Here is a 16,319-nt window from a genome sequence, read left to right as displayed (position 1 = left end):
GACTGATATCACAACGTTAAACAGATGATGTCATTCACTGACAGTCTCGTTTAGCTGTTGCAAATGTTCAAAGGGCTGCTTTTCATCACTAGAGATAGTGTCTTTCAAATTATTCTTGAAAGTGGTGAGGTAGCATAATAAAATATGTGTGTGTGGGTGTGTGTGTGTGTGTGTGTACTAGCAAAACTGGATACTTCCCTTCCCTTGCAGAGTCAGCCTTGTGTATCATTGACAGGAAGACTGCATTATTTATCAACCACAAGGTCCATTTCATCTGTTCATGTCCTGCTTATTATACAGCAAACATGCCTCCTTTATATTATGCGTTTGCATGTAAAATGCAGAGGCTATCAACTGTAAAGTCACATGTTTTCATAATGGATCATGGTACATAGACCTGCAAATTAAATATTAAGAGAGAAAGCTCGGCATATAATGTAAGCCTTTGTGAAATAGAGGTCATTTGAATACCTGCTTACCAAAGTGGAGTAGATGGGCAGCTCTTTGTTTGGATTGACCAGCAGGAGGATGTGTCCAATGTAAGTCTACAAAAGGGAAGAACAAACACACCTTAGTGCTCTTTTACTGGTGAATCTAACTACGTAAAACATATATATTTTTGGGTGTGAGGTTCACCATTTTGACATGCAAACAGGCTGAAGCTGGTTTATAATTACTGACAGACTGTGTGAAGATAACACTGAACTGGGAACAAAGTGCTGTCCCAGTCTTCTTTTTACATCAGAATTCATGGCAGTGACAACTCTATTAGACTCTATTATATGGTAATCTCAGGGCAGAGAAAGGTCAAGAAGGGACCTCCGACGATAACCTAAGCAATAACCTCTGTCCAATAGAAAAAAACGATGCTGCCCTCCCACGCCACCTACACACAATCCCTGAGACCATTTAGATAAAATTAACCAATTCTTGATTCCTGACCCTTTCCACTAAACTGCTAGCTCTCCGGAGCCCATTTCAGCCCCGCAGGATGTGTGAAAGCCAACGCTCTTTTTCTCCTGGGAGGATGCAGACATTGCTGGCATTCTGTAACATGCTGCTCTGTCCTCAGGCCCTGGCTCAAGGTTAATGACTCTAACAAACTCCCACTGCTTGCAGACACAGAGCAGAATTCACACTAAAAGTTTAGGGTGTTTTTTTCAAGGGAGTAAATCTTCAACACTAACTGGGGAAGGCTGAATTTTTAACAGGGCTGTCACAAGATTAAACAACAGTGTCCTCAGTCCTATCCTTCCCAGTTCCTTGCTGCTTTCCTCAGGGGTTTAGCGGCGCAGTGGTCCTTCTATATTGGCAGAAGGCAGCAGACCACTCATCAAAGCCCCATCTCTGACCACCCTGCTGGGAACATATGGAGCATTCACAGCCTTTGTCCTCTCCATCTTTCTGTCCTTCATCACATCTCTGCTTTGTTCACCTCTTTCTTGAAATGCCCTCTATCATGTGCATAAGGTCATACCTTAAGTATAAAAAATTAATTAATTTGCCTACATTAAAAGCTTTAGCTTACGTTGGTCATTTCTAAGCAAACACTTTCATAGAAGATGGATACTGCGTTGAAAACTTTATCTTTACATATTCCAGGCTTTATTTAGGAATATCTTCGCCATAAACAGAATGGAGCATAACTCATGACTGTAGCATGTGCACCTCCATGGCAGAGGAGTTCAGCTGAGTTCAGATCAGGCATGCTCATGTCCCCATGATATCTGCACTTTGACCTTTTCTTCTTCCAAATTGGACTGCACCTCAAGTCCGGCCCTCGTTATTCTGAATTATTTTCTTCATCCACCACGCTGCTGCCTTTTATTGTCACCTCCTTATCTGTTGTCCCCTGCTGTGGCTAACCCTACTGTCTGTCGTCCATCTGGGTTTCTATAATAACAGACTATTACTGCTTCTTCACAGAGAAGAGAGTGCAGCAGATAGCTCCACATTGATCTGGTTCCAGTCTTTATAGAGCTCAGTCCCCATGGAGAGGTATGGGCCAGACTACAGTTTTAAAGTAAGGCAGAAAATGACAGGACTATACAATGGACAAACTGTTGGAGATCAAGGCACTTTACTCCTGAATATAGTGATGGATTTATTTTCCAATCGATCTAAAGGGTATTGATTTTGCAATTGTCACCAGTGCAAGTATGTGTGTGTGTAGGTGTGTGTGTGTTATAATGATGTACCCCTCTTACACGTCAGCAGGCCGAAACAGAGAGGGGAAGGGATTCAGCTAATAAACACAAAAGGGCTTTACAGACTAAAACGATTTAACGTTAAATAGACATATTATCTGCACAATAGTGTTCAGGAGAGAAGGTACAGTATTGCAATGCACTGTTTATACTTCAGACACAGAGGACTCTACATGTACATATGCTGGGGGGTGCTCGTGGGTAAAAAGATGGTGGGATGTGATCCAAACTTCACACTCTGAAATTCCCAGACCGCGAACAACACAACACTCCACTACAAACGAACTGTAGCGGCTGAGTTATGCCTGAAAGAGTGTGTGTGTATGTGTGTGTGTGTGTGTGTTTGTATTTATCTCTGTTCTGTGTATGCTTTGGGTTGTTATGCATGTTTAATGCTGAATGAGACCTCCTGGTTCAGTGGCACAATAACAGTGGAGTCTTACGTAGATTTGGTCGTTTCCAAAGCGCTTCTGCATCTCGTAGAGCAGGCTGCTGTCGGTCAGCTCACTGAGCGATGCCAGGTCGTCATTGGGAGCGGGAGGCATCAGCTTGACCTAAAGGAAAGCGCAAGCTGAGAGTGAAGACAACTCAGTATTTTAAAAGACACCTTTAAAGTCTGGGACAGTGGTCTTCAGTTAGTTTCCTCTGAGGCCCAAAGCTATTGCAACACTTTGTTCCAATCAAGCTCTTCACCAATTTATTTGAGAAGACTGGGTTTCAAATGCACTTTTTATATAGCACTTATTGTTTAACTAGTGCACACTTGATTACTTCTCAATAATCATTGCTGAATAACATTTTTTAGATTCCAACCTTTTTGTCTATTACATACTGTGTGAGGTTTAAGATACAAAGTGAGCCTGATTAAAGCAGGGGTAAAATGCTAGGCTCGACATTTTACACAAACAACTTTAATTTGAAATAGACAAAAAGGTTGGTCCAGAGCTGGGTTTCTTTTTATAAATGAAGAAGAGTGTGTCAAGCCTCTTCTTCATTTATAAAAACAAGGCAAAGTAACACATTTAATATATGAAGTATTTCTTCTTGAGGACATTTGGGATTATCTATGCTCTCTCTGCCTTACTGTGTTTTCATAGTGCGTGAGCTGTAAAACGACAAGGTACCTGCTCCAGTTTGCCGGCTCCAGAGCTAAAGTGGCCATCTAGGCCATTGTCCTGTGAGGGCTGTCGGCTCAGTGCTCCACCTGCCTCTCTGAACATGGCACACTTCTCCAGCAGACTGTCCCGCTTAGAGATAGAGAGACCCAGGGGGTTCCTGTGTGATAGGTGAACAGGCAAGATGTTGAAGAGACACAGCAGGTAAATGGACGGGAAGCAGATTTGGGGCAAGGGATAAGATACAAATTGTGCTCATGAAACTGTTAACCCACAAGTTCTTGACAGGAGTGTTGAGGTCGTGAGAACCACCATCGTAGCGTTGGTCAGTGGAGGGGAGAGGAGCGGAGGGGTCCTTTAGTCTCTGCAGCCAGCTCTCCTCTGCATTCAGCAGCAGATCAGCTATGGGCTCCGATGTGGAAATGTCTGGTGAAAGTGAAAATAGATTTTTCACCATTCTGTGTCATAATACAGATAAAATAAAAAAAATAACATAATAACGTAATATTGGTAATATTCTTGGCCAAAAACCAGAATCTGAATCAGAACAATTTTTTCACCAGGTCTGATTTCACAGACGAGGATTTTTTCTTGGCAGAAGGTGCATAACAATAGACAGACAAGACCATCAACAACAACAACAACAACAGTGCAATAGGTATTAAATGAAGTCAAAAATAAATGTACTCTACACCCCAAAATAACCACGTACGCCTGTCTGTTCACTGGTCTCTCACCATGCCAACCCTCCTTCCCAATCCTTGTGGATGAGTCTGCACTGGTGCACAATGTGAACCTTACTGTGGATCATCCAACTGTGCTTAAGAGGAAGGGGGAGATACGATCCCCCATCTGTAATGAGGTCTAACAGGGCATGAGGGAGGCTTCATCCTGTCTTCATCTGTGTCTGACTGACAACCCCCTCGACTCCCATCTCTTGCTCTGGCTTTCCTTCGTCATGTGGCCGCTGGCGGAGGGATGTGGGGCTTCAAGTGAGAAAGAGGGGGATTGAGTCTCTGAGGGCTTGTCTCACATCTTTTCTAAGCCTACATGCAAGAAGGAGCTATTGATTAAGGCAGTAAGGCAATCAGAGGGGTGATGAAGCTATGGGAGTAAATGTTAGAGGCAGCTATGGTATTCTATTGCACGATGGATGAGGAACATAAAGCCTTTCTTCTTATACGGCACATTTCATCACTATCACACATACATTTACAATGACTACACTGCATCAGCAGCCTGGTTCAGTGAATGGTTTTATAATGGATCTGTTCAGGTTTAAGAAGACCCTTGCTGTGCGTGTGTGTGTGTGTGTGTGTGTGTGTATGTGTGTGTGTGTGTGTGTGTGTGTGTGTGTGTGAGTGAGGGAGAGGAATTTAGAAGATTCTTTGGGATCATCAGCCAACATTAATATACGTTTCTCTTCAAAATGCATTGTGTGCATCTTAGAGGGCCTTCAATTGTGTTGAACGCCTTTCCATTATCACTTGACATACAGGTCTGGCTAGCAATGATGAGATGTTTCCAATCTGTTTGAGGCGTTTCATTTGTTTATCTTCTTCGCGTATTATGGCCTGCATGTACAACAAGTTGCATTGCCGCCCTCTGCAACTGGCAGCAATGTGAGCATATTATTGCGTCCTCATGAAGCAGAACACGACATTAGGCCTGAGATAGGATTTATCTGCCAACACAAAACAATAAATTCTACTGTTTAACAGCCTACACGATTTCTACACAGTGAATGAAATAAAAGTATTTGTATTCATAGTTCAGTCATATGAACCTAGCACAGCTCTATCAGCCTAACGGAAGATTACACTGGACAGTTGTAGTCTGACTTTGCTAACTTTCTACCCCGAAGCTGGAGCGGTGAAATGCATCGAGCCACCCTCACTTCCTGTTACCGTTGTCTCTGGTTTTGTAGTAAGAGCAAAACACTGCTCCCCATCATCTCTAGTGGTCAGAACTATTGATGGGTATCTTTGATTTAATTTTAGAGGGTATGATTTAATGGGGGTCTAGAACTAAAAATAACACTGTAAGAGTTGGTATCATATTTCAGAGGGCAGCTGTATCACATTTGCAACTAATAATGCAACGCAAAAATCACCAATTAAATCTTCCCTTAACTGTGGAACATACATCCACACAACTTTCCCACCACTATATCAGTGCAAATAGTCTTTATTCAGATCTCCTCTGATTATCTTGTAAGCTTCAAATATTAAGAAAGAAATACAAAAAATAATATAATGCCGCTTGATGATACCTTTATGCTTATTAGCAAATGAATCACACAAGCCTCTTTTGATTACTGCTAACACACCATTTTAAGCAGTGCTTGTGTGTTCGGGTACGAGTCAGGTGTTAAAGTTTTCTTTCATTAATGAATGAGTTCTCTTTCGTAGATGCACTCAGATGAGCACAGATGACTGACTGTGACGAAACCTCATTCACTGTGTATACCGAGTGTGTGTTCATGAGCCTGTGTTATCACAGTGATTATTAATGCATTCGCAGCTGAATAAGTCAAAATCCATTCCTCCGCTTCTTTGCATCATTAACTCTTGATTGCGAAAAACATGTTTGCCTACTCCAGCAGCAACATTTGTGTGTGTACGTGCACATATTTGTGTGAATGCCTTAATGTGTTACCTGAGGGCTTGTCTTGGTTGCAGTTCAACAGAGTCGGGTTTGCTCTGTGCCTCAGGAGCTGGCTAACGATGCTTGTCTGTAAGAGACGGGAGAAACACCCACATCCATTTTCATTAGATCCTCAGAAAAAAAAGCTAACATTTCTAGGGCACTATTAACTGCAGCAACTTTCAAACCATCAGTGCAAGAACCCCAAAAAAAAACATTTCATAGCAGATTTGTTGTTCAGATCATAGGAGATATTCCCACATTTGCTGCTACAGTGTCAATGTATAGATGTAAATGTCGGATATACTGTGATACAGATCTTGAATTTGAACACTGAGCCGATGATACAAACAACGTATGTATGTCACACACGACAGATCTAAACAAGCGTTGCCCCTGACTGAGCAGATCCTTCGATAATAAGCCTATCTACCAACACATGTCAAAGTGGAAGAACCCCATAGTCGTCGACATTCATTTTTACACACGGTGACATGTGATGGCTGTCACCTCTGTCCTTTATTGTTCTGTCAAGGTTATTCCTTTATTCTCAGCTGTCAGGCTCTCTGTCAGATCTGTCCTCCTTTCCCTCTCATTGCCCCCTTCATCTTCTTTTTGCATTCTCTCTGTCAACACCCCTCTTTGACTCTGTGGTCTATCATCTGTAAAGAATCCAAGAGGAGAGCTGCACTATGTGATCTGTGAATACCAAGTGTGACTTTATTTATTGACACTGACAAGAATCTTTATTGTTTCTTGGTAATGTGAGAAGCATGGCGTGACCCAGCTAAATAAACCCTGTTGTGGCTGATAATTAATCACAACCAGAGCCTTCTAGGATAATAACTAACACATCCCCTTCTCCTGTTCACTATGCAACCCAATCACCAGAATAAAACGTTGGCATTGTACGTTTTTGCAAACCATGAATACGTTGAATCTCAAAGTTTTCTGAACCAGAAATATGTTTCATATCAACATTAAAGTGTTTTAATTGCTTGTGGGGCTTTTGGCTGCAAACTCTGCAAATTCTTAATTAGGCACCATAATTACGTGGTCATGTTCAGTAAAAGTTCTTGTTTTGTTTTGGGTTAAATTAAGTATGATACTTTTGGTTTCACACGAGACACAAAACACCCGTCTCCTGGGTGAAAGTCCTGTGACTCAACCATCCACCCCATCCTTCTCCCTATGAAGACTTTAATTAGAAATATATTTGTTGAATTTATTTAGGCCACACTACAATATTTAGCTGCAATGCAACAAGCACAGTTTAAGGACTGGAAGACGTCCTAAAACATTTAAACTATTTTTGCAATTCACTTGTGAACGAATAGACAATATTAAAAAGCAATGAACCACATTATCATGCTTGGGCTACGTTAACTGGTAAAACTAACGCCAGCTACTGTTACTGATTCTTAACAATTTACTGGACCAAAAAGGCTCCTGAGACGCTTCGGTAAAAACAAACCGACAATATTAAAACAATAAAGGGGATTTTACACTTCAAGAGGATTATATTCATCATAGACAGAACGACTCGGCCCGTGAAAAGAAAAAAGAACGTTCCAAAGTTCTTCTTCTCTGTACTACAGCAGAGTAAGAGGCATTGCCTGCAGCGCGGAGGAGAGTGGCTCAGCACATTCAGCGGACTCTGACGAATGTTAACAGCTGTTCGGCTATGAGTCTATAGCATCTCTTCTGCCTACAAACCTGTCAGCTGTACTCGCACCCTATAAATATGGGCAACACGTCAGTGGCACCACCAGATCTTAACTCTTTAGTCGGTCAGGAGGATCAGGAAAAGGTAATCTCATTGGGTTTCGCGGGGACAGAGCAACCTCATAGCTGATGCATATTCACATAGACAACGTCGGTATTTGTAAAGGCCCAAATTTCCTTTAAGAAATAAATTAAAATGTATCTTGAGATTAACTTTAAAGCTTAAGAAATGCTATATTGCCATAACTTTCACATGTACCTTCATTATGAAAACTGACTTAATTATTCCAACCCTAATAGGGCTCTACTTTAACATCCTGCCATTTTTGTTGGAAAATCCAGACACAAAACCATTAAAAATGCTTCCCTGAAGAGAACACATCTTGAAGAGTCAAGACTCAAATCAAGGACACCAAGAGCCAGGGTCTAACTTATCACAAGTCTGAGAGAGGGAGGCTTAATTAGCTGCAGTAATAGGGTCATGTATCTTCTTAAAGGGTCAGTGTAGTACGTATGCCACAATGCAGACGGGGGTCTTCGGGTTTAACGTTCCAGCTCGTGTTACAGTTGTCAGCAAGTTGTTTCCAGGCAACGGTTTGCTTCTGCCTCAGCAAAGCCTCTTCTTGGTGGGACCAGTAATTTGGTTGGCTGCATACACACATCTTGAACCCATAATATCCTGACTACTGGCATGTCACTGTCAGTAAAAGGGAATGGTAACAGGAAGTGAGTGTTCAGAAGGCTCAGGGAGTCGTTGGTATGCAGGAAGCACAGCACTGGCACCAGTAAAGAGCCGATGGCTGAGGTGATTTAGCACTGCAAGGGAAACTAATCGATTCTCCAATCCTCTAGAATGCCACTCTCAAGTCAGATGCACTTACATATTGCTCACACTCACACTCACACACACACACACACACACACACACACAAACACAAACACAAACACACACACACACACACACACACACACACACATTAATTGCTTATGCAGAAAGTATTAAAATCAAAGCAACGAAAGAATGTTACTATTCTATTTAGAAGATTACACAACGTTTTAAAACACCCTCTAGAAGGAGGAAACAAATGTCTTCAGGGTAGACGAACCAAAGAAGTAGAGAGGGACTCTAAATACAGAATATGTTGTTCCTTTTCAGCAGCCCCAGCACACAGCAGAGACATGTAATTGCATATCCAGTTGGGTCAGCAAGATCTGAACGTGTTCACTTCCCTTCCTTCATAGTTGGACTCCTCCCAAACCACCAGATCTCATCGCGCCAACAACTCACCTCCGCTCCATCTGGAAATCAATCTCTTTTGCTCGAAGAGAGACATTAAACTGCTCATCTAAAATGCTGTAACAAATGCAAGCGCAGTACTGCTCTGTACCGGCAGCTTGACTGTTCCTAATCAATAGGCCAAAAAAGAGCAGCTTATCAGTGCGTGTGCAGGGTAACTGGAGGCAACTGCCTCAGAGGAAGCACTCATCCATCAATAACGTCCTCCTTATTTAATTAATTCAATCAGATAAATGAAACTAGATGAGTGAAAATTAGGGGACTACTTAATTAATGTCAATGACATTGTGACATTTTGTTGAGCAGCTGCGAGTTACCTGTCCATATTTAGCAGCCAGGTGGAGAGGGGTCCAGAAGATGTTGTCAGCTGGATGAGGGTCCGCTCCACTCTCCAACAACACGGACACCACCTCTCTATAACCACTGGCACTCGCTATGTGGAGCTTCAGAAAGAGAGAGAGAGAGAGAGAGAGAGGGAGAGAAAAAGAGATGCAGTGATGACAGCGAAAAAATGAGAAGCTACAGTATCTAACAAAATGGAGTTGAAGAAAGCGAGAGGTCAACGCACACACACCAACACATGTGACCGTACATACCAGTGTGACCCCGTCATCATTGGGCTGGTTGAGGCTTCCCCCTGTGGCTGCAAGCTGTCTGACATCAGAGAGCATGGTGCTACGTCTCTGCATCTTCATGGCGTGCATGGACGACACATCCACACCTAAAACGCACAAACACGATTGAGACCCACATGTTACGGTGAGTATTTAGTTGTTATCCTTTAATAAATAGTTTGACATTTTGGAGACGTTCTATGGCACTTATATCTGTGCGTTTGAGTCTGGAGCCACAAAAAAAAAAAGATTAAACAGCTGGCTCTGTCCAAAGGAATTTGGCCTTCATCTCTAATTAACGCGTTATTTAATCTGAACAAAAACAAAAGTGAAAAAATGATCACTTGCTATTTATACGGGGCGTATATATTTCTTGGCCGGGAGCAGTGGCTTCCTGATCTTACTCATCTTAATTTAACTCTCAGTAAATCGATCTGATCCTGTTAAACCTTACACTTAAGATTTGGTTGCTTAAAACACTGCGTGGTTTACAGAGTTTTTCAACATATAGGGATGAGTTACATTCAAGTACGAGGTTCGGACACGTTTTGCCTTTCAAGATTCCCCAGTTTTAGCAGAACTAAACCTCTCAACAGGATTTGGCGTGAGTTCAGCATGGTGCTCTCCGATAGTGGTTGTGCAGTATCAGTGCTGAATTCCAACACAACCAGAGTATGCAATTTAAGGGAGGCTGTGTGTACAACATTGGCAGAGAAAACACCCTCAAACTGACAGCACACAGGAAACCTCATGCTCAAACCAAAGCCTGGCAAATCAAGTGATGGCCAAAGGTAATCCTGATGGGCATGAGGTCATCCAATACTCATAAAGAGCAAGGCTACTGTAGCGGTCTCTTTGTCTGACACAGCCAAACAGCAGTCTACATCTATCCCAAACTATGAAGGTCAATGCACTGCTCCACAATCACATAAACACTGAATATCTATCTTTGGTTGCTATAATAGCGTGGATTGATTATCAATCAATCTATATTTCAGTCGGATAAGCGCTCGAGAACTAACTAATGGGACTTCTCCAGGTAGTCTGGTTGGAGTAGCTAATCAATAAGTTTGTCTTTCCAAACAAATGAGAGCCAAAGGGTGTGTAGCTTTTTGAGACATGCTCATGGGAATATTACCACAACAGGAGAGAATTATTATTCTCTAAAGTGCCAATACTTGGAGGAATCCAGTATTAACCCTCGTGTTGTCTTGGGGTCAAAATGACCCATCAACACACATACATATACACTCGTACACGGGTCATTTTGACCCCCAAGACAACACAAGGGTTAAATGAAGAATAATAAGAATAAGAATCATTCGGCTGCGACAGTGAGAAGAAAAACAGAATTCCTTTTTCTCCCTGATGTAAAGACACATGGACAGTCTGTCTTTTACCCACAAACCTGATGGGAATAGGGAGCGTATAGCCAAGTTGCTATGGCAACAGAGTGAGCCTGTGTGAGTACGAGTGTGTTTCATGGTGGCAAAGCCCAGCGTGATGAAGGAGGGGGGGGGTGTCGGGGGGGTACACAAGAGGGAGAGAGATCACCACAGGGGCTGGCAGCCAGAAGTCTCAAAAAAATCTGTGGCTAAGGAGTCAGAGAGCCTGTGTGTGTGTGTGTGTGTGTGTGTGTGTGTGTGTGTGTGTGTGTGTGTGTGTGTGTGTGTGTGTGTGTGGTCTGAGCTTCGACGAGTTAGCGATCTGCACTCAGAATCTTGAATTTGTCATGTGAACTCGAGGCCAAAGGCAGATGAGGGAAAGCCCTCCATCATTGTCTCCATCTGTTTCTGTCTAGCTTTGTCAGCACGATTCCTGTTCCCCTTTCTCTGAGTCTCCCGCTGTATTTCTCTGCCACTTTTCCCTGCCTCTCCCGCTGTCACTCCATGTCTGTGCCTCCACCACTTTGCTCTTTGTGTGCCTCCGACTCTCCTGTGTTTTTATCTCTGTTATTCGCAGGCCCTGTGTTGACCTTCTCCCTTCTCTGTGGGAGACAAGTGCCCAAATTGCAATCCACCATCATTTGGCTTGTGGGTGTACTTCACACACATGCACACGCACACACGCTTACTTTACTGCCGGTACGACATATGAACCAGTCACACAATCCCTATTATTCCTAAATGAAGAAAATTAAACTGTTTAAATTGTACTTGTTCTCACTATGCTTAATTGTTTTCTTTCTGAAAGTCTGTGTCATTGAATTAACATGGAATTGGGCCGCTGTATTTCATTGAGTCACACTTTCAATGGGGCTCATGATGAATGAAATGTGAAATGTCAATGTTGGCTCACTGGCCTTCTCTCGTTGAGCAAGGCAGAACAAATAAGGTGCGCAGAGCTTTACCATTTTCCTCCAGGTGTTTTCGGAGGATATAGCTAGTCTCCGTTCCCTCGGAGGCGTATTCCAGAGGAATGTTTCCGTTGACGTCCTGCAGCAGAACATTCACCCCAGTCTTCCACACGCAGAGCAGAAGAAAGCAGAAGACAGAAGAAAAAGAGTTTTAGCCGGGGCAATTCATCAGACTTGAAATCGATGATGAAGCGGGCACAATTATCGCGGCTTCCCTGAGGCGTATACCTGAGCAGAACCAATGAGACATTAACAGACAATACAGTGAATTAAAGAACTCATTAAATAACTGCCTGGGGGGAGGGGGGGGGGCAGTGAATCGCGAGGGCGCTGGTTACCGGTACCTGGGTTCATCGGGATGAGCGTGTGTGTGCATGTGTAAAGATTAATGAGTTTACTTAACAAAAGGACCCTGCCAAAGCCGTCTTCTGTTATAGCATGAGATAACATGGAAGGCCTTCCCTCGGGCTCCTTTAATGACTGTTACTCTGGCAGTGCAGTCGTTGGTCACTACATGGTTATGATTAATTGCTTTTCTTTGCAGGGACTCCACTGCACTTATTATTTGTAAAGATGTTGCTGTGCTTTACCAGTAAAGCAGAAATATGTACAAGCCATGCAAAATGTACTCATGTGGACTTTCTTTCTGTCCGTTTCATTTTTATCATCCCCTCCTTGGGGTCGGGTACTAAACGTAACATACATCGTTTCAAGAGGAAATTGTCAGCATCCAGACATAAATCCCTTCCTGTTGTTTGACTTAACCGTAAAGGACAAGCGGGTGTAACGATTGTAGCTGGACTAGTCTGATAACAGGGACAGGGGGACTCTAAGTGAGGATCCTTATTGAATATTTACAGCTAATAGAATTCAAACGGCCGAGTTGAAGTGCGGCGAAGAGATTTATGACCCAGTCCTTAGGTACACAGAGAGGGAAGAGGTGGGGAAAGGGAAAAATGGGAGGAAGAGGAATTAAATGCGAGGAGGGAGCCGGCTGACAGAGCAACACAAGAACCGTTAGCGCTCTCAAAACCGAGCCGCCAAACCACAAGGACACGGAGCCCGAATCCATCAGTGCAACCTTGCAATTATTAATTGATTTATAAACAGACAAGGTTCTTTTTGTTTTTATATATATATATATATATATATATATATATATATATATATATATATATATATATATATAAATAAAATGAAAAACGTTTTGAAGATATTCAAAGGAAACGATTAATTCAAGAAATGCAGAGCAATTACAGTGCGATAAAAGCAGCACAATGCGGTCAATTCCAGTTATCAGAGGATGTGTTCTGGTGAGCGATGCGGTTTCATTGTGCAGCCATCTGTGTCATCTAGTGGGAGCTGTTTTCACTCACTTATGAGGGTTAGTTAGGGGTTAACAAAGGGAATTAATTAACATTAACAACTATCAGCTGCTGCTTGGTGACTATTCATGAGAAAACAAGAAACCTTATCGCGACGTGAAGCACAGCTTGAAGAGCAAATGATGAGGTGAGGGAGTCAGAGAGGGGGCATAGCATACTATTATGCCCCTTCCGCCACACAAACACCACCCTGCATCCCTCCCTTGCATTCTATTGTCAAACATGGTCTACTCCATCAATATTCCTCAGATTTGTGCTTTGCTCCCAAACGGTAATCAACTTCCTCATAAACCCGACAGCTCCACCCGGGGAGCCTCTGTTAACATGTGAGTGTGTGTTATTGTGCGTGGGTTAGTGTGTGTGCTGCATAGTGTGGCGTAAAGGGGTGTGCTAACCCAGACAATTCACTTCAAGGTCCAGTAAAAGTCAATAGGGGTCTGGCTGGATGAAGTCAGGTATATCTTGCTCTGTCACCACTGCCTGCCTTCCCTCAGCTGTGTCATAAACCTTGTAATGTATGAAGTGCTTGGAGAATTGTTCTGTAAAAATGTGAAATTTGAAAACAATCACTAACCAGTCGGCAACATAATAACATGCACTAGGAACTGTGCTAAATTAACTTGAGTTGTACACAAATAACAACAACAATAACAAACTGTCACTGCAGAAATCATTTATCTCAAGATCTTTCAACGGCACACTAAAGTCCAAGACCAGCAGACATATTACGGTGAATAAAATATGATGTGTGGACCATTGATCCAGAGACATTAATCATGTGTCTGAGCCAACATGATAAGTGCTGACAGATATAAACGAGCCGCCGCTAACTGGCAGCCACGCAGGCTGTGAGGGGTTAACGCGTTGACTTCTGACCTCGACACGCTCCCGAGCCGCAATATGATGGATCCGCCTCGGACGTCCCAGAGTCGGAAATCGGTTCATACTACGCTGCACGTGAGTCATAATGGCAGTTTTTACATGCAGTGACTGCCACAGAATCAATGACTACTCGCAGAGATGCATGGAAAGCTTTCCCTGGGGACTCACACTGTCTGTCACTGTCTTATATCCAAAGCAAGGGTCCCCACACACTATTGTTTTTCTTTAAAAAAGGTCACATACTGTATGTTCATTTTCAGGTTAATACTTTGATTTGTATTTGGGGTTTCTACAAGAACCGGTTGACAAACCGATAATTAATAATATTTGCATTTTTATGAGCCTGCATACGTTTTCGGATCCAGGCAGCCCACAAACAACTGTCTTATTGCACTTATTGGGTTAGGAGGCTCTCCAGATACCCAAATGTACGTGGCCAAAGCACTGACAATGTGAGTTTGTCATGATATGTCTCCTTTAAATCTATCCCGTTGTGTTTGCTGATCTAAGCCAGATGTGTACAAAGATTTCTTGGGGGTTTTCCCCAAAAATGCAATCCAGTGACAATGAACTAGAGGCAACTGAGCAATTATTTTTCTCAACTGATTGCACACAACATCTGCTCAGCTGCAATCCGCTATGCCGCAGTGTTGTGGTGTAAACAGCAGAGGCGGCTGGAAAAAACTGTAGTTATCACACTTCTGAATCCTCAAAAGCATTTTTATCTGTACTTTTTGTTAACCATCATGCAGATACTAATTCTGTGATAAGACAACATAACACACTAAAACTAAACTCTTCATTACATCATAAATGATTCACTCACACTGGCATTACGTTCAATAAATAGTGGATTTTGTTAAACCTAACCAGGAGTTATGCAGAAAAAGTCTGCATTTGAATGAAAAATATGAAAATGTAAATTGTTAGTTAATTGAAGGTTTGGAGTTCAATTCAAGCAGATTATAGAGCAACAGTTGCTTGACTTTGTTTAGAAGAGGGAGGTTTAAAATCCACAAAAATTCAACTGGTGTGAAATGCAGCCGGGGGCTTGCTGTTAATCGTTTGACTTCAAAGGACTCAGAGTTCAGAAGTTTTGAATTCATCCTTTACAAGCACAGAAAGTAGGTCACTTCTGTAACTTTAACCCCGTTTTGAACTGGAAGATGAGAAATACCATTTTGGGACAGAACATGTCTCCTTGGGATCAAATGAGTGCATTTCTACATCTTCCCCGGCACAAGCCTAGACACAGAAAGCAGGTATTTCACAGGGAACTACGATATGAAAACGAAGAAAACAGGAAGAAGAACAATACAAACATAAATCAGTTGAAGTGCATTGGTGGTAAACAGTTCAAGAGTCCATATTTTCAACACTGTGTACTTTCTCTCAAGGAGACACTGACAGAAAATTGGGGCAAGTATGCAATCAATTCTAATCACTTCTCAAATCTTTTCAGTTCAGAGTTTCGCAAGGAACCAAATTAGGAAGACATAATTGAGTCACTATAAGAAGTTACATTTGATAAGTATCTTGTGGGTTGTGGCTTTGGATCACAAGCTAAGATGTAACACAGACCTCTGTTAAAGCTTCCTGATGCATGTGTATGAGCCAAGTCTAACTTCACTGGACTATGTTGAAAAAAAAAAATATATATATATAAAAAATCCACTGTGTCTCTAAACTGACGGTTAATCCTGTCAGTCTCAATGAGCAACATTAGCCAGAGATCGAGCTAGGAATGGCTTAGGAGTGTATTTGGGAATAGGCTGGGAATCAGTTTAGAAATAGCTTACTGCTTCTCCTGCTGTTTGGAGGCAGGAGATAAGAGAGTAAAAATGACTGCCAATCCGGCCACAGAGAAACAATGCACCCCTCCCCTCCTTCTTTCCCGACAAGACAAGCGCGGTAACAACTCTGTCAGCAAAAAACATTTCTGCTTCTCAATGAAGGAGGAACCAGGAGACAGGAAATCAAGGACAGAAGCAGAGGACAAGGGGCGGCGAGGGGAGGGGAAGAGATGGAGGAGCAGCACACCATAGATTAGTACCTATTAGCAGCACTATTCCTTCGTGTGCCAATCCAAGAT

The 16,319-nt window shown here is 42.5% G+C and overlaps 1 protein-coding gene across 1 annotated transcript in view; it reads right to left on the bottom strand.

Moving 5' to 3' along the window:
* myo16 (myosin XVI) overlaps positions 1–16,319 on the bottom strand; it is a gene marked incomplete at both ends in the record, with an annotated part of 73,314 nt that overhangs the window by 40,123 nt on the left and 16,872 nt on the right. The window contains 8 exons of the mRNA XM_079230920.1: positions 480–545; positions 2,651–2,761; positions 3,332–3,482; positions 3,598–3,748; positions 5,981–6,056; positions 9,308–9,433; positions 9,587–9,711; positions 11,955–12,063. Coding sequence (XP_079087046.1) covers positions 480–545; positions 2,651–2,761; positions 3,332–3,482; positions 3,598–3,748; positions 5,981–6,056; positions 9,308–9,433; positions 9,587–9,711; positions 11,955–12,063 — 915 coding nt within the window. The remainder of the gene's footprint in view (positions 1–479; positions 546–2,650; positions 2,762–3,331; positions 3,483–3,597; positions 3,749–5,980; positions 6,057–9,307; positions 9,434–9,586; positions 9,712–11,954; positions 12,064–16,319) is intronic.

Source organism: Taurulus bubalis (genome assembly GCF_910589615.1).
Source record: "Taurulus bubalis genome assembly, chromosome: 15".
Lineage (NCBI taxonomy): Eukaryota > Metazoa > Chordata > Actinopteri > Perciformes > Cottidae > Taurulus > Taurulus bubalis.
Note: the sequence above shows the minus strand (reverse complement) of the source record. Positions and strands in the feature narration are given on the sequence as shown.